General features: G+C 33.9%; 13 protein-coding genes across 13 annotated transcripts; 9 read left to right on the top strand and 4 right to left on the bottom strand.

Annotated features, from left to right (window-relative positions):
• Nucleotides 1-627: 627 nt before the first annotated feature.
• NAEGRDRAFT_49281 (uncharacterized protein) lies at nt 628-2,488 on the top strand (the record flags this gene model as incomplete). The annotated part of the gene is made up of 2 exons (XM_002677001.1): nt 628-2,391; nt 2,459-2,488. The coding sequence occupies 2 exons, from the start codon at nt 628-630 to the stop codon at nt 2,486-2,488; spliced, it is 1,794 nt and encodes a 597-aa protein (XP_002677047.1).
• A 53-nt stretch (nt 2,489-2,541) lies between these two features.
• NAEGRDRAFT_79862 (uncharacterized protein) lies at nt 2,542-4,573 on the bottom strand (the record flags this gene model as incomplete). The annotated part of the gene is made up of 2 exons (XM_002676920.1): nt 2,542-4,301; nt 4,397-4,573. 2 exons carry the CDS (start codon nt 4,571-4,573, stop codon nt 2,571-2,573), a joined length of 1,908 nt encoding a protein of 635 aa, XP_002676966.1. The 3' UTR covers nt 2,542-2,570.
• Nucleotides 4,574-4,965: 392 nt separating this feature from the next.
• On the top strand, nt 4,966-12,528 carry NAEGRDRAFT_49279 (uncharacterized protein; the record flags this gene model as incomplete). The annotated part of the gene is made up of 5 exons (XM_002677000.1): nt 4,966-5,030; nt 5,355-6,433; nt 6,751-6,954; nt 7,166-7,200; nt 7,522-12,528. The coding sequence occupies 5 exons, from the start codon at nt 4,966-4,968 to the stop codon at nt 12,526-12,528; spliced, it is 6,390 nt and encodes a 2,129-aa protein (XP_002677046.1).
• Nucleotides 12,529-12,733: 205 nt separating this feature from the next.
• On the top strand, nt 12,734-13,366 carry NAEGRDRAFT_49278 (uncharacterized protein; the record flags this gene model as incomplete). Its single annotated transcript, XM_002676999.1, has 1 exon — nt 12,734-13,366. The coding sequence occupies one exon, from the start codon at nt 12,734-12,736 to the stop codon at nt 13,364-13,366; it is 633 nt and encodes a 210-aa protein (XP_002677045.1).
• A 1,252-nt stretch (nt 13,367-14,618) lies between these two features.
• On the top strand, nt 14,619-16,142 carry NAEGRDRAFT_79861 (uncharacterized protein). The gene has a single exon (XM_002676998.1). It carries the CDS (start codon nt 14,623-14,625, stop codon nt 16,120-16,122), a length of 1,500 nt encoding a protein of 499 aa, XP_002677044.1. The 5' UTR covers nt 14,619-14,622; the 3' UTR covers nt 16,123-16,142.
• A 2,601-nt stretch (nt 16,143-18,743) lies between these two features.
• On the bottom strand, nt 18,744-19,688 carry NAEGRDRAFT_36765 (ubiquinone/menaquinone biosynthesis methyltransferase; the record flags this gene model as incomplete). Its single annotated transcript, XM_002676919.1, has 1 exon — nt 18,744-19,688. One exon carries the CDS (start codon nt 19,686-19,688, stop codon nt 18,774-18,776), a length of 915 nt encoding a protein of 304 aa, XP_002676965.1. The 3' UTR covers nt 18,744-18,773.
• A 1,079-nt stretch (nt 19,689-20,767) lies between these two features.
• Nucleotides 20,768-22,063, top strand: NAEGRDRAFT_49275 (uncharacterized protein; the record flags this gene model as incomplete). Its single annotated transcript, XM_002676997.1, has 1 exon — nt 20,768-22,063. The coding sequence occupies one exon, from the start codon at nt 20,768-20,770 to the stop codon at nt 22,061-22,063; it is 1,296 nt and encodes a 431-aa protein (XP_002677043.1).
• A 263-nt stretch (nt 22,064-22,326) lies between these two features.
• NAEGRDRAFT_49274 (uncharacterized protein) lies at nt 22,327-23,445 on the top strand (the record flags this gene model as incomplete). The annotated part of the gene is made up of 1 exon (XM_002676996.1): nt 22,327-23,445. One exon carries the CDS (start codon nt 22,327-22,329, stop codon nt 23,443-23,445), a length of 1,119 nt encoding a protein of 372 aa, XP_002677042.1.
• A 122-nt stretch (nt 23,446-23,567) lies between these two features.
• NAEGRDRAFT_67874 (uncharacterized protein) lies at nt 23,568-24,137 on the top strand (the record flags this gene model as incomplete). Its single annotated transcript, XM_002676995.1, has 2 exons — nt 23,568-23,678; nt 23,904-24,137. The coding sequence occupies 2 exons, from the start codon at nt 23,568-23,570 to the stop codon at nt 24,135-24,137; spliced, it is 345 nt and encodes a 114-aa protein (XP_002677041.1).
• A 52-nt stretch (nt 24,138-24,189) lies between these two features.
• On the bottom strand, nt 24,190-25,036 carry NAEGRDRAFT_79858 (uncharacterized protein; the record flags this gene model as incomplete). Its single annotated transcript, XM_002676918.1, has 2 exons — nt 24,190-24,863; nt 24,967-25,036. 2 exons carry the CDS (start codon nt 25,034-25,036, stop codon nt 24,331-24,333), a joined length of 603 nt encoding a protein of 200 aa, XP_002676964.1. The 3' UTR covers nt 24,190-24,330.
• A 454-nt stretch (nt 25,037-25,490) lies between these two features.
• Nucleotides 25,491-26,020, top strand: NAEGRDRAFT_79857 (NADH dehydrogenase; the record flags this gene model as incomplete). Its single annotated transcript, XM_002676994.1, has 1 exon — nt 25,491-26,020. One exon carries the CDS (start codon nt 25,491-25,493, stop codon nt 25,893-25,895), a length of 405 nt encoding a protein of 134 aa, XP_002677040.1. The 3' UTR covers nt 25,896-26,020.
• A 4-nt stretch (nt 26,021-26,024) lies between these two features.
• On the bottom strand, nt 26,025-26,718 carry NAEGRDRAFT_67871 (uncharacterized protein; the record flags this gene model as incomplete). The annotated part of the gene is made up of 2 exons (XM_002676917.1): nt 26,025-26,255; nt 26,362-26,718. 2 exons carry the CDS (start codon nt 26,716-26,718, stop codon nt 26,025-26,027), a joined length of 588 nt encoding a protein of 195 aa, XP_002676963.1.
• Nucleotides 26,719-26,952: 234 nt separating this feature from the next.
• Nucleotides 26,953-27,742, top strand: NAEGRDRAFT_36760 (uncharacterized protein). The gene is made up of 2 exons (XM_002676993.1): nt 26,953-26,999; nt 27,098-27,742. Exons 1-2 carry the CDS (start codon nt 26,996-26,998, stop codon nt 27,697-27,699), a joined length of 606 nt encoding a protein of 201 aa, XP_002677039.1. The 5' UTR covers nt 26,953-26,995; the 3' UTR covers nt 27,700-27,742.
• The last annotated feature ends 165 nt before the right edge of the window (nt 27,743-27,907 follow it).

Raw genomic sequence — 27,907 nt, 5'->3', positions numbered from 1 at the left:
CAAACAAGCAGATTTGAAGTGAGAGCACCACAGCCAAAGCTTTCAAAATATAAGGAATTTCCTTCTTCAAAGCTTGTGCTGATACTAAGTCGAAAGACGTCATTCAATGTTTAAGCGCCTTCAGCTCTGCACACTATCAAAATGGTCAAACGATATGAAGCATGCTCTCGTTGCTACAAGTCATCATCATAAACTGAAAATGAAGAAAATTCTTATGCAATAGATAAAGTAGGAAATTCCTTATATTTTGAAAATGTTCATCCTCTTCTCTCTTAGGGGGTTTGAAAAATTGTATAAGATATCACTACCTTTCAATGTATTCTATCTCGACTCAACTGAACATGAGTAGTTGCTGCTCAACGTCTAACGGTAAGTTTTTGGCGCAAAAAGGTGTCCAATCATTACAGTAAAATAATGCACTAAAACTGTAGTGAATAAACTTCTAAATAATCTTATTTGGTGGTGGTTTGAATTGATAATTATTATTTTGATTTTGACTAAAGTTTGATGATATTAATAACGAAAGCCATCTTTCAAAAGATGGCAGGCTTTTACTCAAAGCATATTGGGAACCTGGTATTATTATTTAATAATGCTTGGTTTCTCCAAGGTAACCGTTACACAAACATGGCGCCAAAAAAAATGGTGAAAAAAAGAAAAGAAGAAAAATCACAAAAAACACTTGCTTCATATTTTGGCACAGCAAAAACTATCAACAATCCAGCATCGTCAAGCCGAGACTCTGTGAGCAACACAACCAATAACAACAATGCTAACAATAGGTCATCTTCATCCACATCATCAACTTCAACCATTAAACGAAAATCGCTAGATTCCTCTCTAACAAAATCTCCATCATCAGCCAAGAGGAAAATAATTGATGATCCAATAGAAGTTGATGATGAAGATGATGATATTTTAATGTTAGGAAACAATGATTATCACTTTAAACCACTCTCTAGTACTTTTAATGTGGTGAGAAAGATTTCAAGTGCTCCTAAAAGTACTCAAATTGCTTCACTTGCCTTTACACCTGTGGGTTGTACTTGTGTTTATCCGTACCATTCACATTATTCACATGATCAGATTTATCAACATGCTATTAGAAAAGCACAACCTCCAACAACATCACAACTCTTTTATCGTAAATTGACAGGTATTCCCTTGTCTAAACATGTGGGACAGGTTTACGAAAGACAGGAAACTCAAAATTGGTTCAAGAACAAACCATCAGAATTGGCTAGATTGGTAGATATGGCAGACACACAAGCTACAGAATATGTTACTTGTATGGATGTTTGTGGAAATTCAATGGTATATGGAACACATAAGGGAAATGTAACAATGTGTAGTTTTGTAGATAGAGAACGATATTTCAGGCATTCATTCTATGATGCAAGGATTTCAAATGTAAGAATTAACCCTTACTTTTCAGATGAGCTTTCAGTTTCAACACTTTCATCCTACACAGGAGCTCTTTGCTTATTTGACATGACAACAGGAAAAATCAAGAGTACTGTTCTAAATGATAGTGTACTAGATTTTGAAAATAGGGATATGAATACTTTGATATTATCAAAAAAGAGTGGTAAACTAGATATCATTGATGTAAGGACAAAAAATACTAAGAAAATTCCAGTTAATGTGCCAATGACCAGTTCAAGCAGTGCTGCCAGTACCACTACTGCTTCTAATACTGCAAACAGCTCAATTCCAAAAACTACAGCACAGGGAGTTAGTGTTTTGGTTCCTAAAAAGAGTGCAAAAAAGAAAACAACCATTCACAATACTTCTGCTCCCATGTTTTATTCTGATCCTTTTGATTGCATTTCTATTGATAAGAATGATTCAAATTACATTTATGCATCATCCTTTCATAGTATGGATCTCAAAATTTTTGATATCAGAAAGAGTATGAACGACTCAGTTAGGAGCATTAATGTTTCGTCTAGCGTTCAAGAGCTGAACAATAGACTTGAAAAATCAATTATCAATCTTGAACTACCTGTACATCCTTCTATTAATAATGAATTCCGAACTGAAACAGGTCTCCAAATAACTGAGGTAACTCAATTATTTAGAGGTCCTAAGCAAAAATTTGCTGCAAGTAGTAGTGCTCCTTCAAAGGGCATTAAGTCATTTGGTACAACAAAGAGTGGATATATTCACTTCTTGACTACGAGTGGTGGAGTTGGTTTATTGGATCCTTTAACTAGGAGAGTAAGCAAATTTTATGAAGACTCACGATCATTTAGCTTGGGTTCTTTCAATCAGAAAGGTGATGTGATAGAGAGTGATAATGGATTATTTGTGTTAGCTCCATACGGCACTTCTGTAGCTGTATTGGATTGGAGTAGACCAAATATTTGTGAATGGGAAACTGTTGATAATGTAAGCATTAGGAAGAACTCTGCCGATATTCATAGGTCGATGAAACTTTCTTGTAAAATGTTTACAGGTACATGTAAAAACAACATCTCACAAGTAAGGGTTATGCATCCTCATGCACCAAATCAAAAAATTATTTGTTCAGAATTTGATAATAGACTTGTGTATTTTGATTCAATAAATTAAAGTTTTTCCAACATGGAAGAAATGAAATTATCAGAGTTAATAATCTTGGTTGTCAGTACAATGAAACGATGATTGGTAATTGATCTGAGAGCACTGATTTCAGCAAGCGTACAACCACCCAAAAAGAATACTACAGTAACATCTTGACTAGAAATTTGCATACCTGGAGAAACACTTTCACCTATGAATTCTACATGTTCAGTTCCTTTGAATAATGATTTCAAAGATTCCCATTTAGAATTATTAAGTGATTCTTGAATAATTCTACAACTCATTGGAGCATAGCCCGAGTGCACATAAGCCATATTCTTTTGGTTTGTTTCATCTGTCATTTCTTGCACAACTAAATTCAATCCCTTCTTCATTGTGGCAAAAGGAGATGAGGACCAATTGATTTTAGATTGAGATTTTTTGAGCAGACCTGCTTCTTCCAAATTCTTTAAAGAAAGAACAGCAAAATGTCCATAACTGTGTACAATTTCTTGTCTCAAATGATCATACTCAGATTGACTCAACCCATTTCTCACAATGCTATACAAACAAATCAATCTTAAAACAGAGGTAATACTGTCTTGTCTGATGATACATGATTCTATATACTCAATACATGCCTTTGGATCTTCACCTGACAAAATATCTTGTTCTGTACGAATTCTTCTTCTAAATTCTTGCTTTAAGGTTTCCTTCTTAATTTCTGTAGCAATGGTAATATGTGCAGTCAAATCCTTGTGCTTTTGTTGAACTTCAGGCAATAGAGTAAAGTAGCTTTTGATTTCATCTACAGCATTGAGTGTTTTTCTCTTTTCATAGATCCTATCAATTTCTTCAGTGATTGAACCCAATTTAGCACCAACACCAAGGAAGTTCATGTGACGAACTTGTTTGAAAACTTCGTCATCATCATTGAGTGGCAATCTTGTTGGAACTCTTTTAACTGGTTGCTGCTGTTGTTGTGATTCTTCCTCACCTTCTTCTTTCTTTACTGGTTGAGCTAAGAAAGGAATAGTTGCCAAGTTATTTTGAATTCTATAAAACAGATCAAAAAGACCTTCATAGGTCAATGGTGTTACGAGAGGACTCACCAAATCAACTTTTCTATCAAAGAATATTAAATTTCCAATACTTGGATTGATTTGATTTAGATTAGTTTCAGATTTGTGAGTCATTTCTTGCAAAATTTCAAAGGCCATTTTAGCACTCTTTCCCACATATTTGATATTTGGAATTATGCCATACACAGATTGTAACTTCATTATAGATCTTGCAACACTGTAAAGAGCTGAATAATCACCATCAACTTCAAATTCACGGAATGCATATGGTAATTCCATAGAAAGAAGATCATTATCAAATGGAATAAAATCAAGAGAAAATTCTAATAAAGGTTTTTGAATGTGTTGTAAAATGTTCATCTTTTCCAATAAAACTTCACAAATCAAAGTTCTTCTTGGCACAAATACAATGTAAATATTTGGTGGTGATGGTTGTGAAACAATATGATTAATTTGTGATGCCATAATCTTGATTAAATCAATTCTAGGTCTTGTCACATAAAATACACTTCCAACATTAGTTTTAAAATTGATCTTGTCTTGTTTGATTAATCCAATCTCTGGTTCAGTAGCACCTGTTCCTTTAGCAATGAAAAAACTATACGGAACAATTAATGAAAGTGGTCCAATCAATTCCGGATCAAAAACAAAGGCCTTATGAGGATTTGCAGTTTGCTATTATTTACATTTGATTGTATCATGATTATATAGTGTAAAATTAAATTAATAATTGATGATGATCAAAGTCTTGATGAAATAAGAAGACTTACCACCGAATCTATCATTTCTCTCAATTCATCGGCAGCTACTTTTCTAAATAATGATAAATTAACTGTACAATTTTGAAGTTTTGGAATGACTGATTTTACAGGTTTCTTTAATTTTCCTTGTTGATTTGCTTCATCACCCGATGATGATGGGTTGCCATTTGACGTGGATGGAAGCATTTTTATTTAAATGAATTTTAAAACAAATTATCCATCATACCATAGGTGAGGAGATTGACATGAAATTAATAATTTAAATCATGAAAATATTATTATTTAAATATTCATTTAAATATTATTTAAAATTTGTTTTCTAATGATACAACTTTGGAACTTTCATCTGACAAGCCAAGCTTGGGAATGATAAACATTTATACAATTTGAAAGAGTGCAAAGAATAATTGCTTCCGGTTGGCGTTCTAGAGAGGATGAGTATTCTTTCTAGCAAATAGAAGCTTTGTGCATTGTTCATGATAGCCAGTATTAAGAAGTTTGAACTTTACATGTTTGGGTAAAGTTTCACCAAACATGCCCTTCTACCGTTGCTGCAAACTTACTCTTTATGTGCCCAAATGAAGCTGTATTATGAACGTTGTGTTCGACAGCTTCTAAGCTTGTGTGCGTCAATAATAGTGTAGTAAGGTAGAAGCACTGGGGAAAAATGAAATAATATTTTAATCACAAAGAAAATACAAAAGAACAACAACGTTTGTGAGGGTAGTATTGGAGAAGTTTAAGTGTAAGGCTTGGAAAAATATGATGCATAGTGTTGTTGTTGTTAATGATGGTGTTGCACCATTCTATAAGAGGAGATGGTGTTTAAGAACATCATTGATTGGTTTATGTTTGATGGCAATTATTCTTTTCAACATTGGAGTATATTGCAAAGAGTATGTAGAATATGAGCGTATTGATTTTTAATCTCTTTATTCCGATTTTATTAAAATCATCACATTCTTAGTATTTCCAGTAAGCTTGAATCAGTAAGCAAACAAGATTGGGAAAAACTTTACTCAAAAGATACTATTCCATCAGTAGCCTTTCTAGCTTTGAAAAATCAAAATAATCTTAGAAGTATTTCTATTGATAAGAATGGATATGAACTAACCAATGATAGAAATCTGTTAAATAACCCTTCACGTTTAAGACATCTTTCTAGAAAAGTGAAGAGAAGAATTGATGGAAGGGATGTTTTGGAGGAACCAAATTATCAATTTATTGTAAAAATCAAAGATGGATCATCTATTGAAAATACGTTCATAAGAGAAAATAACGTCTTGTCTGCTAACATTTACTCTGTTGTTACTACAGCAAGTCATGTTACAGAAATTGTCAATAATAATGAAATTGAGTGGATTGGAGAGTATGAATCTAGATTTAAATCAACTTTTGATTTCCAAAAATTGCAGTCTTTGGCTTTTGAAAGAAAAAGAACCCCTCCAAAAAGATCGTTGAGAAATGTCAGTAATTCGACAAGAATTTCTCAAACATTCGAGCAATCAAACCTGATTAGATTTGTTATTTCAGTCATTCCATCTGTTCAATCTATCACATTGGGAACTCAACAACAAGAAACTGAGAAATTGGTGAATGAAATCAATACAATACTTTCTAAAAAGTATGTGAAAGATGTTGATTTTGCGCCAATGATCCTTGTTTCTGAAAATGTGTGTGAAATTGCATTTTCACCATTCATTGCTTCCTATGTTGGATATATTCTCACTTCTCATCCTAATATTCACTTTGTTCAAAGAAAGTTGTCCCTTAGTATTTCTAACAAACATTCCCTCGAGATTGTTCAATCTGCTCATCCATCTCTTCCTCACGAAACTCCATTTTACAATATGGGTATTTATGGAGCTGATCAGATTGTAGCCGTTGCTGACACTGGGCTTGACTATGATCATTGTTTTTTTACTGATAACAATCATTCAGGGGCTCCAACCTCCCTTAATTTGAATAGAAGAAAGGTAGTTAGGATTAGAACCGCTTATTCTGGTGATGCTACTGATGTTACTGCTGGACACGGAACTCATGTTGGTAAGTTTTATTTGTATTATTAACATTCTTACTTGTTTTCAATGCAGCTGGTAGTGTTGTCGGCTCTATGGAAGCCACAAACCTTGGAACTGGCGTAAATGCCTTTCATGGTGTTGCACCAAGTGCCAAATTATATTTTACGGACTTGGCACCAGCAGATGGAAGTGGATTATATTTCCCTAATGATATTACTGACCTATTAAGCACTCCATACACAAGCAGCGCAACACCAAAAGTATTTTCGAACAGTTGGGGATGTTCTATTGGTGGATATGTGGATTGCTCTTATGACTGTACTGGATGCACACTAACTGCAGATAAAGCTCCTTTTAGTGCTGGTGATTCTGTTACAAACGATGATTGTAAAACCCTGTTTGGAGTTGACACTTGTTGTGATGTTTGTAATACCTATGATGATTATGCCCAAAAGTTTGATCAATTTATTTGGAGCCATCAAGATGCAACAGTTTTGATTGCCCAAGGAAATGATGGGCAATTATCCAGATTTGGAAACCTTGGTAGTAAGTATTCAACTGAACTAGTAGTTTAATGTTTACATTTAACAGCCCCTTCCACTTGTAAAAATGGTATTTCTGTTGGAGCTCATGGAAATTCAAACGCTGGTTTTGTGGACAGTGCCACCTACGAACCATCAGCAAATAGTTATGTTAGCTCTTATTTGCAATATACAAATATTTATAATGAAAATAACCTTGCTGCATTTTCTTCCAGAGGTCCAGCTATTGGAGGAAGAATTAAACCAGATTGTAAGTTTTTTTTGGGTTTGATTTTGGATAAATATTACTGGTCCCATAGTTGTTGCACCTGGATTCAAGATTGTTTCAGCTCGCTCAGACGGTTCTATTTCAACATCTCAATGTGGTGCTGGTTCCCCATCCATTTCAAACAATGCTGCCCTTATAACAAAAAGTGGCACATCAATGGCAACACCGATATCCGTACGTTATTATCATTATTATCTATTATTATTATTATTAATTACATTGTTAATTACAATATTGTTTGCTGTTGAAATGATATTGAATTAATGCAAATTTGATAAATATGATACTCTTTGTGTGGAAAAGGCTGGAGGTGCTCTATTATTGAGAGAATATTTTATCAAGAAGCTTGGAATTTCAGCTCCAAGTGGACATTTAATTAAGGCTGCAATGATTCATAGCTCAGTTCCTCTGAATGGTAGTGTTGCTTATTCAGACGATGAATTCCAAAGATTCAGTATTAGTGAAGCCTTTGGAACACCAAACTTTTATGAAGGATTTGGAAAAATTCAACTCGGAAGTCTTTTTAGTGATGAAAAAGGAAGAAATGTAACACTATCTATTTCTCAAGAATCATTTACCAAGTCAAACCAAACATTAAGATCGTGCTATAGATTGAAGAAGAACGTAACTGAATCATCAACATTCAGATCAACCCTTACTTGGTATGACTATTCTTCAAGTACTTCAGTATTGCCAAACATTATCAATAACTTGGATTTGATTGTAAATGTATACAATTTGAATAGTGAAACCTCAGAATACTCATCTTCACGTGTATTATACGGAAATGGTGGCTCCTCTATTGATACAAAGAATAATGTAGAGAGAGTAACAGTGCAATCAATTCAAAATGTTCAAGATCCTGAAAGCAATATCATGCTGAGTGTTCAAGTGTTGAATAGTGGTATCACAGGTTCTTCTCAACCATTTACCTTACTTTCTTCCTTTGTGGCTGAATATTGGGAAACTCTTCCAACAGAAGATTGCCTTTTTGAAGTTGTTCCACAAGAATCTTCAAACACGTCAACAACCAATTCAACTCTCTCAAATTCTACAGTTACTGATAATACTACTCAAATCTTCCAAAATTCTACAGACACTTTAAACAGTACAGAAAATTTGAATAGTACAGACACTTTGAATAATACAAACACTGATAACAGTACACTTACAAACACTACAACAACAGATAATGCTACCAGTGTTGTGAACTCTACAGATTTGAAAAATTCCACAAGTTTCAATGAGACAGAAATAGATAATGTCAATGCTACTCACTGTTATGGTTATGCTGACACAAGTCGTCATGTTTGTTCATCTAATGGGTTGTGTATTGCAGAGAATAATTGTTCTTGTTTCGATGGATATTATGGAGATAATTGCGACTTCCCCATTTGCTTTGGAAGTTATAATCAAACTGAGTCATGCTCTGGACAGGGAGTTTGTATAGCTGCTAATTCTTGTAGATGTAATAGTGGTTTCAAAGGAGAGGATTGTTCTGTTATTACTTGTAATGGTAAATCTGAAGAGGAGGGAGGTTGCACCCATCATGGATCTTGTGTTGGTCATGTTTGTGTTTGTGATGGTAACTTTGAAGGAGTTTCATGCTCGAGATGTAAAGCAGGTTTCAATGGCTCAAATTGTGATATTCCTATTTGTAATGGGTTATTGTCCACTAATAAGGCTGTTTGTTCTTCTCGTGGTACTTGTGATGTTGGTTTGAGCTTAATGCCAGAATGTAATTGTACTAATGGTTATTCTGGTTTGAATTGCGAGTTTACTTCTTGCAATAATGTTAATTCTTCAAGACCAAGTGTTTGTGGTGGAAGAGGAAAATGTGTTAATTTTGAAGAATGTACATGTAAAGGAAATTATGATCCTCAACAATATTGTGAAAGGTGTCTTCCAGAATTCGCTGGTACCCATTGTAATCACAGTGTTTGTTATGATAACGTAACATGTAACTCACACGGTGCTTGTAATATTGAGGCTGAGTGTGAATGTTTCGGTAACTGGACAGGATCCAATTGTGACCGTTGTAAGGAAGGATTTGTTGGTGCTGACTGTAATATAGAATGTCTTGCAAGCAAAACATGTAGTAATAGGGGTACTTGTAATGATGAGGGAACTTGCTCTTGTAATCCTCACACAATCGGTGACAGCTGTAACTCTTGTGAGGAGGGATGGTATGGAAATGATTGCAATTATGGTATTGACTCCAATTCCTTTGGATTTAATTCTAAGGGACATATTATTTATGGTACAATTTTCTCAACTTTCAATCAACAAGTTGCTTGTGGTAATGTGATTATTGATATTTCTATGCTTGGAAGCAACCCAACTTGTATTTTGAATGGCACAAAGAGTACTCTTCAAATTAACTTGGGATCTTCTCCAACAATAGTAATTGGAGACACAATCTTGCTTCGCACATATCCAGGATCAGCAAGCATTGTTAGTGTCAATGTTACCCAAAAAGATTATATAATTGTTCCACCTGTTGCTAGTGTAAAATCTGATAAGAGCTCTATTGGAATAGGATGTGGAACTGTAACATTTAATGCATCTGCATCTACTTCATCAGATGGTAGAAAGTTAACTTATTCTTGGTATGCAATTTCTGCCCCAAGCGAAAGTTCACGCTCAACTTTAAATAATCTCATCAACAAATCAATAACATCTAGTGTTACATTCTCACCTGATACATTAATTGTGGGTACTTACAAAGCACAAGTGAAGGTAACAAGCTCATTCTCTGGAAACTATTCAACAGCTATTGTTTCCTTAACTGTAACGGAAAGGGCTTTACCTCAACTTACAATTAAAGAAGGTGTTGAAACTAGTTTCATGATTGGAAGTACAGCTATTATCACACCAGATATTACATTCCCTGTTTGCTACGATGCATCCCAAACTGTGACCTATGTCTATAAGTTGAATACTACAACTTCAGCTGATAACGTTGTAATTAAGCAAGATGGACAATTTTTGGTATTCAGTGATAGTTTCACTAAACTTACAAAAGAAGGAGACTATTATTTTACTCTTTATGCTGCTGGTGTATCTATTTCATTCAAAGTGACTGCTAAGGCAACACCTCTTAAGGTCTCTTTCAATATTGGGGATATGTCTCAATCATATGAAGATGATGTTAACTTTATTGTTTATTTACAAGATCCAAGTGATTCAACTGGAACTACAGGTTCTTTGGCTCTCACTTGTTATGAAGTGGACACCTCTGGATCGTGTGATGGTTTCAGTTCTGCAAGTTACAAATTTGCTTCCAGTATTACATTTAATCGTGCTATGCAACCTGGTAATTATTACTTTACTGCTAAATTCAGCAAGGGAACAAGAACTATGGCTGCTTCACTAAAAGTTAAGGTACTTAATGTGGCCAAATCAACTGTTTTACGTGTTGTCATTGTAACTCCAAGTGATGTCTCTACTTCTGTCATTGATCCAACTAGTGATCTCACCTTAGAAGCCTCTTCAAAGGATACCCTTTCATCTTCCAGAACTTATCAATGGTCAAGTTCAAATCTTGTGTTACCATCCACCTCCAACAAGTACCTTGTCATTTCCAAATCATTACTTTCTGCAGGAAAAACTTACACTGTCAATTTGAAGATAACAGATGGCTCCAAGTCTGGATCAACTTCTCTTACATTTACAACAAATTCTCCTCCAACTGCTGGAACCTTTGCAATCCTTCCTTCAACAGGTGTAACATTGGTAGATCTTTTTGAACTTAATTGTGCAAGTGGATGGACTGATGTACACTTACCTCTAGGCTATAAGTTTATGTATAGGAAGAAGGGTAGCAGTGATGACTGGATGGTTTTATCTGCTCTTTCAGAAAAGAATAGCATTTCCACCTACATGCCTGTTGGCATTTGGCAAGTAAAGGCATTAGTTTCTGATTACTATGGTGCAACATCAGAATCCATTTCAGAGGTAACTGTTACAAAACCTCAAGATGTGGCTTCCACTATTGAGTCTCTCAAAATAATTCAACAAGGAACAGTTTCAGTTTCAACTGTTTCATCAGTGTTATCTTTGATTCAAACTACCACAACTCAAACAGAATCACAAAAGCAAGCTTTGACACAATCTGGTACCACCTTTATTCAAAAATTCTTTACTCAAATTGAATCAGAGGAAACATTTACATCAGTCACTCCAGCCTCTATTTCTTCAACAATATCTGTTGTATCTTCAATTAGTAACTCACTAAGCTACTTGGAAGATACTGCTGTTTCGTATGGTATTAATAAGTTCTCAGAATCAATGGCAAAAGTTAATGAAAAGGACAGTATTATCATGAAGTCCAGTGATATTGATTCAAGTATTAAATCTGTAGATACTTTCAAGACATATATTTCTGCCAAGGTCTCTACAAGATCTTTAAATTCTTTCTCTTCCTCTGACTTGAAGACTATTCAAACAATTTACAACAATCTTGTAGACATTAAACTAAAGACATTGGTTGCTGATATGCCTGCTGTTAGAGTTACAGGTGTTAATTCATACAGATATGCCAGACTGGTCAGTACAATTACACTTAATGGATTATCAGAAAATGTTACACAATCAAGTGCTCAACCATTTACTCTCAGTTCAACATTCAGCTCACTTAGTGAATTACAAGGAGTTGAAAGTGTTACATTGTCAATGAATTCATACAAGATGTCTAATACCTCACTCTTACTTGCTACTAAGGCATTAGATTTCAAGATTCTAGTTGATAGTACATCAAAAAACATTATTTCAAGTTCTAATATTGCTCAATTATCTTTGGAGAGAGTATCCGGAGCTAGATCAGCTAAGACAGGAACAGTTCTTGAATGTAGAGTAGAGACATCTTCAGGTATATTCTCAAAGGCGTCAAATTGCACAATTAATTCATCAAACTCAAATACCATAGTAATTTCTGTTAAAAGTACTGGTATTTATTTGGTGGTTAGTAGTCAAGATACAACACCAACACCTGCAACAAGTGTTAACCCAACAACAAGCGTACCAATGGCATCTAATATTGATTATAGTATTACCTATATCATTATTGCAGGTTCAATTATTGGAGCAGTCATTTTAATTTCAATCATCTCTATAACTTTACTGTTCTGTATTCTATCAAGATTGCTTAGTAGAAAGAAGAGAAGAAAGGATGCCAAGAAACAAATGGAATTGCAAACTATTGAAGTTACAAAATTCCAAAACATTCTTCGCCCTCCATCCAATTATTCTCTTTCTTACAGTAATAACAACTCACCAAGACCAGCTAATTTTACCTCTCCTAGATATTAATTGTGAAAATAAATAATTTTAATTTAATTTAAAAAAAATGACCGATTTTGTTAATAATGCATACGGAAACAGATGCGCAGACATCTATAGAGATTTGAGAAGAGAAATTCATAAACAACATAGGAAGGATCAAGAATTACCACTCAATCATCCACTTTATCTTAAATTCCATACTTGTTTATATCGTCCTTTTTTAAACAAGGATATGCATGCGGAAGTTAGAAATAATTTAAATAATTGTTTAATTAATAATGATGAAGATTATTCAAAATGTGAAACGGAAATTAATCAAGTTAAACAAATCGGAAATGAGGAATTACAAGAAAATATTTTCTTTGACTATCATAACACTGTTAAAGTACAAAATTCTATCAATCAATGCAAAGATAACTTTGCAAAAGCTAAAGAATTATTATGTGATGCATTCCCTGAAAGAAATGAATGTGTTCAAATCAAGGAAAAGACATTTGCCTGTATTTCAAAAGTTGCTTGTTCCGAATTACACAAACTTTCTAGTGAATGTTTCAATGAAAACGAAAGAATGGAAAATGACTCTCTTTGGAAGTATATCTTCAAAGGACAAGATGTTCAAACTAAACAATCCTTTGAAAAACATTGTACCAATATTCAATCAGATTTAATTAGATGTTTTGATAAGTACTACTTGTTAGGACAAGTCATTAAACAACACCCAGAACAAGGTCAATCTATTGATGAAGGAAACTTCAATTTCTATGGTCCAATTACACCAGACCAACTTAGGAGAAGACAAAAGGCTTTGGAAAAGAAGATTCAACAAGAAAAGGAACAAGAAAGAAGATACAGAGAACAACAATAATCATCTTCTTTTCCGATCACAAATTATTGATTTTAGAAAATATCATTAATAATTTGATTATTATTTATTATTATTGGATATTGGAATTTATGACGAAAAGAGGTGAAATGAATTTATTCCATAATTATTAGGTTCATAATTATTAGGCTATTATTTTAGTGGACATTCTTAGAGATTTGAAAATTTTGTTTAAAAAGAATTTAATAAACTTTTGATATCATGTTTATTATCTGTTATGGTGATGAAAATCTTGCATAATGTGTACACGTTCACTTGACCCTTTAGTATTATTATCATGAAAAATTGGCAAGTCCCCTGTTTGAGAAGGTGTGATTGTCATTTTCTATCAATTTTGAAGTAATATTTACTCAACAGCTAGATGTAAGGGAAATTGAGTTTTGCATGTTGTTATTAACAACGAACTAGCAGATGTTCATAAATCCAACTCACCAGATATGTTGCTACATAAGACTCTAACCCTAAATTTGAGATTTTTGCTATTGCCTTTTCAGTTGCCTCTGTTTCATCTCCGTTTTGGAGAAAATAAAAATTTATATTATCTATTAAAGTTCCCTTAATTAGAAGGTGATTAGGAAGATCATTAATTTCAGGTCCTTCTTGATGAATGGTCAATAATTCTCTCGTGGCGACCACTTACCTGGGCATTGTTTTTTCAAACTTACACCACTATTAGTACAGTTTCAGATGAGGTTTACTTGTTTTGTTTTCTATTGCTTGCATTAGAAACAACAGAGGAAGGTTTCTTCTTGATGGCCTTTGGTTTAAATTTATCATTAGCTTGCTTCCATAGATTTTCAAATTCATCCTCCTTTTCAATCTCAAGTGAATGAGACATCAGGGAAGGTCCCATGGGCAAGTTTTGATTTCTAGCTTCCAATGTCAAGCACTAAACTTCTTCCACAAAAGTGAGCTGAAGAATTTGTCGAATGGTTTCTTTAGCCTTCTCATCTGGATATTCTTTTGATTTTCCAGAGACGTTTTCAACCTCAACAAAAACCACATCTCTGTATTCCGTACAGTGGATGACAGAATAAACACCATTGTCTTCGCATATCATATTAATCATAGTTTTCTTATGAGTCCTTGGCTCACCAACATTGAATTTGATACAAAATCTCAATTCACAGCTCAACATGCAAATATTTTTTGTTATGAATTGCTTCTGGTATTCCTAATGTTTGCTTTTCTGAATCGTATGTTAGCTTGGCTATTAATACAAACTAAAGACAAAAAAAATGCCTCCAACAGCTTTCCATGAATCGCAAAGAACCTACGAACAAATAGAAAGAGCTGCAAAGGATACATTGGATAAAATTTGCGAGTTTGACATTAAATTATGTTCTTGGGAAACATTACTGAACAAGTATTGTGTTTTAAATAAGAATTTGGAGACTATACAGTCATTGATCAAGAAGGATGATTCAAATTTTAGGATGGCTTTATTATATCCGAAGGATGAAAATGTAGATAATCTTGTTAGAATAACAAATATTTTGAGTGTGTATACAAATGATCTTCAAAAAACAAAGGAGACAAAAGAACTCCCTCAAATAACTAGTAATAATCAACTTGCATATTCATTATTAAATCCTTCCGAACAAATAGAAAAACGATCTAATCATGATGATATCATTTCATCATGTTCTGCATTTATTAAAGAGAATTGGAAATTTACACAAAGTAATACTCCATTGCCGAATGGTAGCGCTGGTAATAAGAAGGCAAATACTCAACAACGTCCTTATTCAAAACTTGGAGAATGTAAGGAGTTATTGACTGCTGACCAACAAAGATTTGATGTATCTATAAGAAAGCAAGCAAAAATGAGGAATAATACTCTGTTATTTTCAATGCAAAGGGGAACTAGACTTCAAAATGATGACAAAACAGATATTGCTCATCTCAAAGACGCTGAAAAGAAGAGTTTTGCCATTATGCACGTTTCAAAGAAACCTGAACGAAAGGAAGAACCATTCAAAGTTAATTTACCTGTTCTTACTGCCAATAACAATAATCCACCAACACAAATGCCTCAACCTCCTCCATCAGGAAAGATCAAAATCTCAACAGTTCATAATCCATCTATTCCAGTTAAAAAAGAAGTTGAAACACCTGGTCAAGAATCCAAAAGAGCTACCCAAAAGAAGACCACGCCAGTCACAAGTAGACAACCTGTCAAAAAATCACCAAGTGTTACAGCTCCATCTCCAACAGTTAAAACACCATCACCTTCGACAACAGCCAATCCCTCATTCATTCCTCCTCAAGGTATTACACCTCCAATAACACCTCAAACTCCAACAGCAGCTGCTGCTCGTGCTAGGCAAACACCTCAATCTGCAACCACTACACCAAAGAATATTCAATCTCGTCCTCCAGCCATGTCTGTAAACAATATGGGAACAACTGCAAGTCCTACTCCTGGAAGTAATGGTAGACCACAAGCATCACCTAATGCTAATTTACAAAATCAATTATTTAACATGCAACAACAAATGTTAAGAGCTGGAGCAACTCCTGGCTCCTTCCCAATTTCTCCAATGGTTTTCAGACCTCAAATGAATGTTGCCAACATGACAAGAGGTAATCCAACACCATCAGGTTATCCAAATGTAAGATTTACAGGTAATCCAACCCAATTTGCTGGTCCTCCTTATTTCCAACTCCTCCAACCAGGTCAACAACAACCTCAACAACAACAACAACCTCCTCAACAACAACAACAGAAGAAATAAATCAATTGTACATTCATTTGACATTCGTTTCCTAATTTCAACTATTAATGAAAAAATGATTGAAGAATTGACCATAGAGGAAGAGGAAAATTCGCAGCAACAATCATCTGCATTGTCACAACAGGAGGAAACAATTCAATTGGAAGAAATTGGAATTGCTATAACAACCCTACCTCCATCATCACTTGCGGAAGAAGAAGAATCAATTCACTATCATCACAATATAAATAATAATATTAATAATAATACAACGACAACAACGACAATAATAGAGGATGAGGATGAAGAGGATGGAACTGCTGTTGTTACATACTCATCCAACATGAGAGTACAACAAGAGCATTACCAGCAACAGTATCAACAACACTACACTGATGCTGATCATCACTCAGTTGTTATTCCGATCCCTAGCAATAATATCAACCACTTTTCGCCCATCTCTATCATTAATTGGATTCAACAGAAATTGAATTTAAATTCCAACACACCAGCCAAGTCCTATCTACCACCTGAAGTATGCTCAAACATTTTCTTATATGTTGATTATGAGACATTGTTCTTCTCTGTTCGATTGGTTTGTAGGAGGTGGAAGGAAATCATTGAGGAAGAGCTCATGTTTGGACCTATTTCAATACTTTATGAAATTTTGGAGGAAAGTGAAGAATTGGAAGTTTTAAAAGCAAAAGAAAATGAAAAGAATCAATCGACCACTACTACTACGAGTGCTGCCACTGTTGCTGGTACTACTACTACTGTTGCCACCACTGGAGCACCTAGTGTTGGCTCGAGTTCTACCATGGTTAACATTGATGCAACAAATGAATCAGAAAATAATTCAACTGATGCTACTACTACTGCTGCTAATGGAAATAGTGCTGAACAGATGGCAGATTATTTACTCCTCACTGATGAACAGAAGGAGTTGAGAGTGAAAAAGAATTTACTCTCATTTGTTTTGAATGGAATTTTACTGAAAAAGTATAAATCATACGTGTTGGGATTTAAGGATTTTGTAAATCAGACATTTTTGAATTTTAGAGCTGCTGAGGAAAGTTATATATCCAAGTTGCCTTACCCTATTAAACCTCCATCTCAGGTTTGGGATAAATTGGGAGTGAGGAAGGATAGTGTGGATTTCCTATTTTTGAGAGCTATAGCATACGAGTTTATTAGTGATGAGGAACAGTTGGAATTTGATGAATTTTCAAAAGAGAAGGAAATGAACAGTACTGCTGCATCCTCATCGGTTAATATTGTGGAATCTGAGAATATGAACAAGAGTTTGATCAGCAGAGTTCCATCAACTATTTCAATTGTATCACAAAAAAAGAAGAAGGGGTTCAACTGGTTCAATATTTATACAAAAGTGAGGAATCAATATTTATCATTTAATGAGTTTCTGGAAGATCGAAGAGTGTCAATGGATAGAATGTATCAATTGACTAGATCACTATATTTTCCATTATCCTACCTATTAATACTAATATCTACTCTACTAATTTTCTTAAAATTTGCATTCATTGATAATAATCTACATGCATTAGGTTATGAATCATTGGAGCTACCTGAATATGATTATTTTTGGTTAATTTGCTTTGCACCTCTTTTGATTGCTTGTGCACTACTCACTAACATACCACTGAGTGTAATTTTTCAACTTTTTAAGGATTTGAAAACAGTACGAGAGGAATTTGGAATTAGAGACAAGTACTTTAAACATTCGAGGAATTTGGAATTTTTCTTGAGAATTAAAAAGCATACCTATATTGGAGAAATATTGAGAAGGATACTGATACATGGCGGTGTTCTGTTTACAATAATTGGCACCTCACTAACACTGATTTTATATTGCTTTCGAATGGTTTTACCACTCGCAAGAAATTACTATGCTTTTGGAAAGTATGAATTTGCAAGCGTTTATGAGGCAAGAGTTCTCCTTTCTAATGGATTCTTTATCTTTTCACCCTTACTTATCTTTTCACCATTTGCTTCGCTGACATACTTTTTACTTTCCAATAGAGTAATGATTCATTATATTTTCGTTTCACACAGAAAGCACATTTACTCAATGGCCTTTGTCTACTTCTTACATACATCTGTTTTTTCCATCTCTATTAGTATAGTTGCAATGGATTTGCTATTCAGATTTATGAGTGTTGGTTTTTTATTGTTATTAATGATTTGCACAATCAACATTTTTGGATTGAGTTTTGAATTGAAGAATCACATTCAGAAATCGAATCAGAAAGACAAGTGGGTAGTGATAGATGGCGTATTTACATTGTTTTTCCTATTCAGTGTCATTGTATTCCTTGTCAATATGGCCATCATCACCTACGCAGAGATGACCATTGTAACAGCAGGTTTAATGACAAGTATTCCACTTGCCTTAGGTGTCACCCTATTAAGTGTCTCAATTGTTTTTGCCTTGATCAATGGAAGAAAGAGTTTACTGGGTAGATTGATTAGAACTTCCTTTTTCTATACAGCAACATCACTCAGTTTATCAAGTGATAAAACTCAAACTAAAACAGCCTCACTTGGCAGAACTGGGAATTAACAATAATTGGAAAGTGACCTTCCATGAATATATCAGGACAATAGTGTGGAAAATTAAAATTCAGAACAACCTCATATTTTTACCCTTTTATTTAGAGCTTAATACCAGAGTGAATAGCAACAACACCAAATGTCAAGTTGGTATATCTGGCATTCTTAAAGCCAGCTTCTTCAATCATTCCCTTAAATTTAGTTTGATTAGGGAATTTTCTAATACTTTCAACAAGATATTGGTATGAATCAGCATCATTTGCAACCAATTCACCCATCTTTGGAATGACATTAAAACTGTACCAATCATAAATTTGTTTAACAATGACATCATTAACTTCACTAAATTCCAAACAACAGAAACAGCCACCTGGCTTCAATACACGATAAGCTTCCTTCAAAACTCTATCAATATGAGTACAATTTCTAATACCAAAACAAATGGTATATCCGTCCACAGAATTACTTTCAATCTTTGAAGTAAAATCTTCAGCATTAGCTTCCAACCAATCAATCTCAACATTAGGAGAAGATTCAGACAATTTCAATCTAGCAGCATTATCCTTTCCGACTTGCAACATTGATGGATTGATATCACTAATGATAACTTTACTCTTAACTCCAGGAGGAGAATTTCTTCTCAAAGCTTCTACAATTCTAAAACCAACATCACCTGTACCACCAGCAACATCTAAATAAGTTCCACCAGCTTGTGGTTTATAATGATATTCAATAAGTTGATCCTTCCAAACACGATGCAATGATCCGCTCATTAAATCATTCATAATATCATAACGACTAGCAACATTGTGGAAAACACCTCCAACTAATTTTTCCTTTTCCGATTCAAGCACAGTTTTAAATCCAAAATGTGTTGTTGAATTTTGTTCAGCAGCGCTGCTGTTATTTAAAACTTGTTTACTTTCATGATATAAACAGGCTGATGATGATGATGAATTATTTCTCAACAATTTGCTGCCCGATTTGATTGTTTGTGCGTTCAAGAGTTTTCTCATTTTTTTAGCGCTTTTTTTTAACTTGAATTTTCAAGTTTATTGACCAAGATTTTGATCTGAATTTAAAAGATTAAACATTTTGTAAAGAAGCAGGGGAAAGAAATAATAGCAATAAGTTTTCTGGTGGCAAAGATCTTAAGTTCATGATGGAACTCTTTCAATTTATTGAGCCAATTTGACAACATTAGAGAGATATCATTCTTTGATATCGTGTGCGCTCTAAGCTCAGATGAAAGAGAGATATTGGCAGTGATGATAAATCTTCAGATGTTGTTAAACAGCTGTTTTCGTTTCTTGTAATTACCAGGTTCTTCACGTCAAGTAAAAATACTAAACTTGACACTATGTGAAAGATGCAGTTTCTTAGAAGTGGTTTGATTATTAACCCAAGTAAGAAATTTGCTAGAACATTTTTAAATTATTATTGAATCATTTAGTTGGCTGCTATTTGAAAGGCTATGTAATTTCTAGGGAATCCCTCCCCCAAATTCTGTATTGGAATGGAATATTTCAAAATCTCTTCATGACACTTGCTGATGTTAACTTTGTTTTTAAGCCATTTCTGGAAACACAACTTTCTTAAAGTTTATTTATGCTCAAATCTCCTATCAGCCATTGTCCCAAAAACAGTTTTTAATTATATTACTCGAATTTCAATTCATGCAATAGAACTCAACCAAGAATCCATTCCAATTACATTCAACTTTTCCACACCCCAAAACCTCAAAGTATCCATAGTCCATAAATCAAGTTCCACATCCAATAACATATCATTGAATCCTCACTGTTCAATAGCTCCATTTTTGTTCGATCTTCAAAACATGCTTCAATCTCAACTATTGAACTAATTTTTATGCCAAGAGATATTGACTTTCATGAATAGTTTTTTACACAATAGGTCATTCTCCATTCCTCTACGAGAATATATTCAATCATCTCCTCTCTAATCAACTTATTCAATGCGCATCTTTTTAAAAATTCCAAATAAGGTGGACAACAAAAAAGCAAGAGACCAATTCTGCAATTCATTTAAATACTTTAGGAACTCGAGATACAATTCAATATATAAAACAAAACAAATGAGTTTAATAGAGTGTGTTTCTCAGTCCCTCTCAACAGCAATCACCGCTAAAGAAGATAAGGATTCTGATTGTGATTGTTGCATTCTTAATGAAGTGAATGTTGAATCCGATGTTAACAAGAAAAAGGAACGTGATGGTTATGATGAAGATAATTTGAACTGTGTAAATATTGAGAGTGTTGATGCTACTACTGCTGCTGCCAGTGCTATTACTGAACAGCAGATGAATAACAAGAGAATGAATGTGTTGTGTTTGGGGGGTTCAGATAGTGGAAAGAGTACGTTTGTAAATACATTGACAGAGCAATATCAGAGCAATTCAAAGGCTGTGTCGACTTCTGAACACTTTGAGTGTTTGTGTAGACATATGAGTCAGATAGCAAAGAGTTACAGACAAGATGGACATGAGAGATGGCCAGAATGTTCAGAGATGACAAATAAGATTCTCTTTGGTGGGGAGGAATCAACAGAAGATGTTAGCTCCCCGAAAGATGATGAAATTCAAATAATTATCACAGATTTTGAAAGAATTTGGTCAACTTGCCTGAAATCTTACTATGAAAAGAATAAGGATGCAAAGCATTTCACAGAAAATATGAATCAAGTATTCAAGAATGGTAAACTCTGCCTTCAAAAATGTAAATATCAATTATATAATAGCACGAATTCGACACAAAGAGAAACCATTAGAAGATTTTCCACTAGTCATGAATTGAATTTGGTTACAGCTGGAGGAAAGAAGATGGAAAGAAGAAGATGGAATTCACTCGATTTGGAAGGAACCAATGTCTTGTTACTCTTTGTTTCCCTCTCTGAATTCAATCAGCAATCCATAGAAGATTCCAAAACCAATAGAATGGACGAAAGCTTAAAGACCTTTAAAGAATTATTGACCAAGAAACAATTGAAGAATAGCAGAAAGGTTGTAATCTTTTCAAAACCAGATATTCTCCAAGAAAAACTCTCAGTAGAAGCTCGTTATCAAAGACAAGTTTGTGATTCTATGAAAGAAGAATTGAAATCCATGTCCAATCTTAATTTGGAAAGAAGTGTACTCAATTCAACCATTAACGAGTATGAAAACCTATTCCAACAATATTGTAAAGACTCCAAGTTTGATTATCACGTGTGTAATACGACCAATGAAGAAGAAGTACAATCGTGCATGCAAAGAATTGTTTCCAATAACTCCCAACCTTTCATTTCTAATAATTTGAAGAGAAAAGATGAAAAATTCATCAACAAGTTGTATTCCAGCTTGAACAACAAGTTTTCTGATATTTCATTTGTGTAAATAAACAACTTGATAAAGAAAATCCAAATAATGACAAATGAATGAAAGCAAAAGAACTTTGATTAACTCCTTTTGAACGTTTCATGTTGATCTATTGTTTCTTGACCAGGGGGTTGATACAGATCTAATAGATTTATTAATGTATGACTCAGTTCCTAACTGTTCCTTGAATTTCTTAATTATCTTGATGGATGACATTAAGATCAAACATTTTAAAAAGAGAAAATGGTCAAACTATGATAATCAAAACACTAAAAAACAAAATGTCTTCAATTCTAAACAATGTTGAGAATATTCTTCGTTCTGCAAGCCGTATCAAGAATTTGCTTCCAAATGTCAGAAGTAACAATCGTGGAAGAGATGAAAAACCATCTTATAAAGATGACTACGAGACCAGTCAATCAAGCACTTCAACCTCAAGTAGCTCTTCAACCATGACCAAGAGAAAGTTTGTTAAAACTACTGAACATCTCTCAAAAGACCCAATTGACTTCTCTGGAGATTTTGATTTTGTTGAATGTTTGGGTGATCGTGAAGATTTCAATCTTACCATGCAACAACCACAGAAAATTGCCTACGACAGACAAAATAACCTCATCTTTGTAGCTGAGAATAGACACATTATTAGAATTTTTGTGTTCAATGCCACAACCTTGGATTTCCTTTACAATTTCGAATTGAAAGAATTGGACTTTGCAATCGATGCTTTGGAAGTCGATCCAAAAGGTGATGGTATTATTGTTCTTCAGAAAACCAAGCTTCACAAGATATCCATCGATGGAAGACAAAGAAAATGGGCAGTAACATTGGATTCAGATATGAAAGATTGCACCATTGATGAGAATGGTAAAATTTACTGTGCAAGAGATTCTCTCTATTCTGGAATTCAACAACCTTCTGTATGTGTAGTTGATAGTTCAAATGGTAAAGTTCTTGCCAATGTTGGTCAAGATATGAGTGGCTATTGTGTAGCTCAGAAAGTTAGTTGCATCTGTTTGAATAAGGATGGTAATATTTGCCTTTCCAATTCATACACAAGTGAGTTGACCATCTTGAAGCCAAATGGAAAAGTTGTTGGTACTCAACAATTGCCAAAGCTTGGTGCTATTGAATCATTGAAGTTTGACAAGAATAGTAATTGTATCTATGCAGGTTATAGAAATATGAACACTTGTGAAAGTAATGCAATTGTTATTGTACATCCAGATGGATCAGAAACAATGTTTAATGGTAACACTATTCCAAATCTTGGAAAGGCCAAAAATCAACACAAATTCCAAGGAACATACATGGACCTCACAATCAACTCAACTACTGGACAATTACTTCTTACCAATAGAATTCCAGATATTTCCTATGAAACTGTTCTTGTTTTTAAATAAATTTCCAAACAATTTCCCAATCAAACTGTTTCAATTCCAATAACAATCGATTCGCCTCAATTCTCTCAGATTTTGAATAAGCCGAATGCATTTAAAAAAATAAAACTTCAAGTTTAAAAAAAATGCCAATCCGCCCTTCTGCCTCTCTCGGTCCTTTTACTGCCAATCAAATCCTTGCCAAGGTAAACAAGTTAGTGTTGATTTTCGTTCCAGTTTTTGGTATTGCTTACTTGGTACGTATATTGGATAAGTAGTAAAATATTTAAATATTTGGAAATTGTGTGATGATTAAAATTTTTTGATGATGGATTTATGATGGTGTGATGATAATTAAAACTTGTTTGCGGAACTTTGTGATAATATGATATTGATATAATTTATTCTTGTTTATTTATTATGGATGAATTGGAACATTGTTGAATTTATTGTTGTTATTATTATTGTTTGGATTTTTATAGTTCAATCACGCTAAAGATACATCTGCTTCACCATTGTTGGCTGATACTAGTGCTACTCCAGTTGATATGAAGGCAGTTTTCTCTCAATGGAATTCTGTTAGAGAAACCTTGTCGCCATTCTGGTTGGATACTCCTCTTAGAAAGAAGTTGAGTTTCGATCAAGTTACTGAAGTAGACTATTTGAAGGAAATGGAATGGAAGATTGTCGATGGAAAGGTTGTTTTCAAAAAGTAAATAGAATTGCCCTTTGAATAATATTATTTAGGGTTGTAACATTTGTAATATTGGAAGAGAATAAAAACTTTATTTAACTTAACGTTCAATTTTTGTACAAGATACCGCGGATTGTTCATGTGAGCAAACTGTACAAACCCACACATAATTGAAAATTTACAAGATACAGACACAATGTGTCAAAAGTTAGAAATTATTGATTTTCTTCACCTGAAGGTTCACTTGTAGTTTGTCTATTCAATGAAACTTTAGATGGAGAGCTTGACTTGAGGGAGGATGATTTTGATTGAGTTGATTTCTTTGGAGACACTTCTTTACGTGGTATTATGTATTCCATCTTGATGAGTTGTTTGTTTTTTGTTACTGGGTTAACATTGGAGTCTGCTTGATGATACAAGGCGTCAAGTGGGTCCTTAGATTCATCTTTGAATGATCTTTGAGAAAGGATATTAACAACACGTTTGTGATGTTCTTTTGGATACATGAGGTGAACCTTTTCTGAAAATCCACCACTAGTGGTATGAGGATGTCTGAAAAGATCATGATCCAGCAATGACTCTTGGATATCAGACATGAGCAAATTCATTGAAATTGTATTTCCGTTACTGCAAGTAGGAATGAAAAATACTCTTTCTTGGTTCGGATGTTCAATGATGAGAAGTTTTTGTCTATTTCGTACTTGGTTAATGGACTGGTCCAAAATACTGGCATTTCTATTGTGTTTTACTAAAGAGAAAATTCATGATTAAATTTTAGAGTGGAGAGAAAATTATACAAAACAAAACAATATACAAGGATTAAAATCCGCTCCATAAAACTTTAAACTTACTGGATGATGAGAGGGTGGAGGAGCTTCTGCTTCTCGAGAGGGACTTAAAGGCACGGAGAGATGATTGCATTTTTTTGACTGTTATAAATTTAGAATTTTGTTTCTACAAAGCAAATTGATAGAAAGAAGAGGACGTATGCAAAATTTATTCCAAGCTAATAGAACGTTGGAGGGATCCTTGTCATTTACAATTATAGTGATTGGGTTTTAAAAAGTAGCGATTTGTTTATTGGATAGTTATCCACTATTCTCTTTACAGTTTTTGTGTATTAAGATTTCATCATATTAATGGAACGAAATGGCACGAAATGACATAGAACTCATCCGAAGCGGATTGGATTTTCGCCATTTCAAAAATAATACTACTTCTTAAATAAAACTTCATTCTATTCGTTAAGTTTGAATAATATCTTTGCTTATTGTCATCATTCAATCTTTGCTGAGTTTTCAATATTTATCGAAAGCAAGCTTTGGCCAAGAAAACCATCATTTTAAATTTTTTAAAAATATTAAAAAACAAAAAAATGTTTTCTCTTCAAAGAACCTCCCGTATTGTATCTTCCATCGTCAAAAACAACAATAACTTATTTCCTTCTGTACCATTGATTCGCTCATTTTCTTCATCTTCCGTGAGCAGAAGTGGTGGTCATGGTAACTCTGCATATATTCACAATACTGCTGAAGAAGAATCTTATAAATTAGATGCTGCTTCTGAACAACATTGGAAAATGATTGATGAACACTTTGCTGAATCTATTGAAGGTTTGGATTTGGACTCTCTTCCACCAATCGAAATTGATGGTGAAACAGCTGTTTGTAATGGATTCCACTCAAACGGAATGGGTCACCCAACAGAATACATTAGAATTAACCACACTACCCCTGAACGTTGCAAATATTGCGGAGTTAGATATATTAGAAAACATTAATTTCTTTAATTGATTTAGTAATATTTATCAACACAACTTTGCGAATTTTATCACATCACATTTTCTCTCACCACATTATTTGGTCTTTGTCAATAAAAAGTATTAAATTGGTATTATTTTAATATAAATTTACAATTTTAAGGATTTATTGAAATAGTCAAGTGAAGGATTGTCTGTGTGTATTTCAAAATCGACAAGAGAATCAAAGGTTGACTTTTCTAAGTGATCAGCAAGTGTTTGGAAATCTGATTCTTGTAAACCCTTAATATCACAATCACATGGTACTAATTTGCTTGATTTTAATTGATAAGTCTTGAATACCATAGATTTAGAAAGTTGATTGAGTTTCTTATCTTCAAGCTATTTGTCATCATTATAATGTCATTGATGTAAATTGTCAAATCCAAAAGACATAATAATATTAAATCCAATAATTTGAATTTTGAAAATTATAAAACACACATACCATCCAAAGTAAAGCTCCAGGGAAATTTTCAGAAATTTTAGTAAAGATTGAAGTATGAATTGATGGTACGGTAAAATCTGATGACAATTCAGCATAATCAGTACCAAAATAATATCCAACAATTGTTAAATCATCTCCAATAATTCTATCAATTTGAATAAGAGCCATTTCCACCAAAGGAGTGGTACATATTGATGAAGTAGAGTGACAGAGAGGAACACAATCGGTAATTTCCACAGTTTTATCATCCTTTCTCTTTCCGATAAAAACACCATTAATTGGTGCAAATGGGAATTTAAATGAATGGAAGAGTGATTTAAAATATGGTGATGATTCGGAGAAGATGGTGCTGCTCATATTTTTTGTTGTAATTTAAAGACTTTTTTAAAGAGAAGATACTTTCATTGCATAGACGAAGGTGAATACTATGTCAATCCAGTAGTACAATATTGATGCATGTGATCTGTTGATAGTTTGCTCAAAGACATGCACTGATGGTGTTGGGAAGTGTTTTGTTGAAGCAGACTTGTCTTTTTTCGAACAGCTGAGAAATTTTTATTGAAGGTTTTGGTTGTAAAAAACTTCTTTGCTAGTTAACCAAAAATTTGTTGAAAAAAAATACATCAAAGTCAAAATGGGTACGTAGATGAGGTTCGCTACTAATATTAATAACAACTGTTGCTGGCAACAACATATAAACAATTTTAACATCGCATTACTATTTATCAATAACCAGGTATTACCAAGAGCGATCTCCATAAGAAGCGTGTTACCGGTGGTAAGAGAAAGATCCACAGAAAGAAGAGAAAGTTCGAATTGGGTAGAGCTGCTGCTAACACCAAGATGGGTAAGACTAAGATCTCCATGGTCAGAGTTAGAGGTGGTAACTACAAGGTTAGAGCCCTCAGATTGAACAGCGGTAACTTCGCTTGGGGTTCTGAAGCTATGTCTACTCCAACCAGAATCATGGACGTTGTTTACAACGCCACTAACAACGAATTGGTCAGAACTAAGGCTATCGTCAAGGGTGCTGTTGTTTTGGTTGATGCTTCTCCATTCAAGCAATTCTACGAAAAGACCTACGGTATCTCCTTGGGTAAGAAGAAGGAAGACCTCTTGGAAAAGATGGACGAAAAGACCAAGGCTAAGGTTTTGGAAAATAGAAAGAAGGCTCCAGAAGTTGATCCTCTCCTCAAGGAACAATTGTCCACTGGTAGATTGTTGGCTAGAATTAGATCTAGACCAGGTCAAGTTGGTCGTGCTGACGGTATTGTCTTGGAAGGTGCTGAATTGGCTTTCTACTTGAAGAGAATCCAACAAAAGAAGTCCAAGAAATAAGCTATTCTCCTTTTTAAAATATAAAAAAAAATTAATTCATAAATTATTGTCATCTTTTTTAACCTAAAGATTTCACCATCGTTTGAAGAAGGACATGTTTATTGGATCTGCAAGAATTGGTCACTCAAAGACTTTCTTCCATCTATTTCCATGGATAATCTCGATTTGGAAGCAGTAACAGAAATGTTTATGAAAACAAATTAATATT

The sequence above is a fragment of the Naegleria gruberi genome (assembly GCF_000004985.1).
Source record: "Naegleria gruberi genomic scaffold NAEGRscaffold_25, whole genome shotgun sequence".
NCBI lineage: Eukaryota > Heterolobosea > Eutetramitea > Acrasida > Naegleriidae > Naegleria > Naegleria gruberi.
This window is presented reverse-complemented; position numbering and strand designations above follow the sequence as displayed.

Bases quoted from the DNA above. Each gene is read 5' to 3' on its own strand.
- NAEGRDRAFT_79861 (XM_002676998.1), top strand. From the start codon at position 14,623: ATGCCTCCAACAGCTTTCCATGAATCGCAAAGAACCTACGAACAAATA.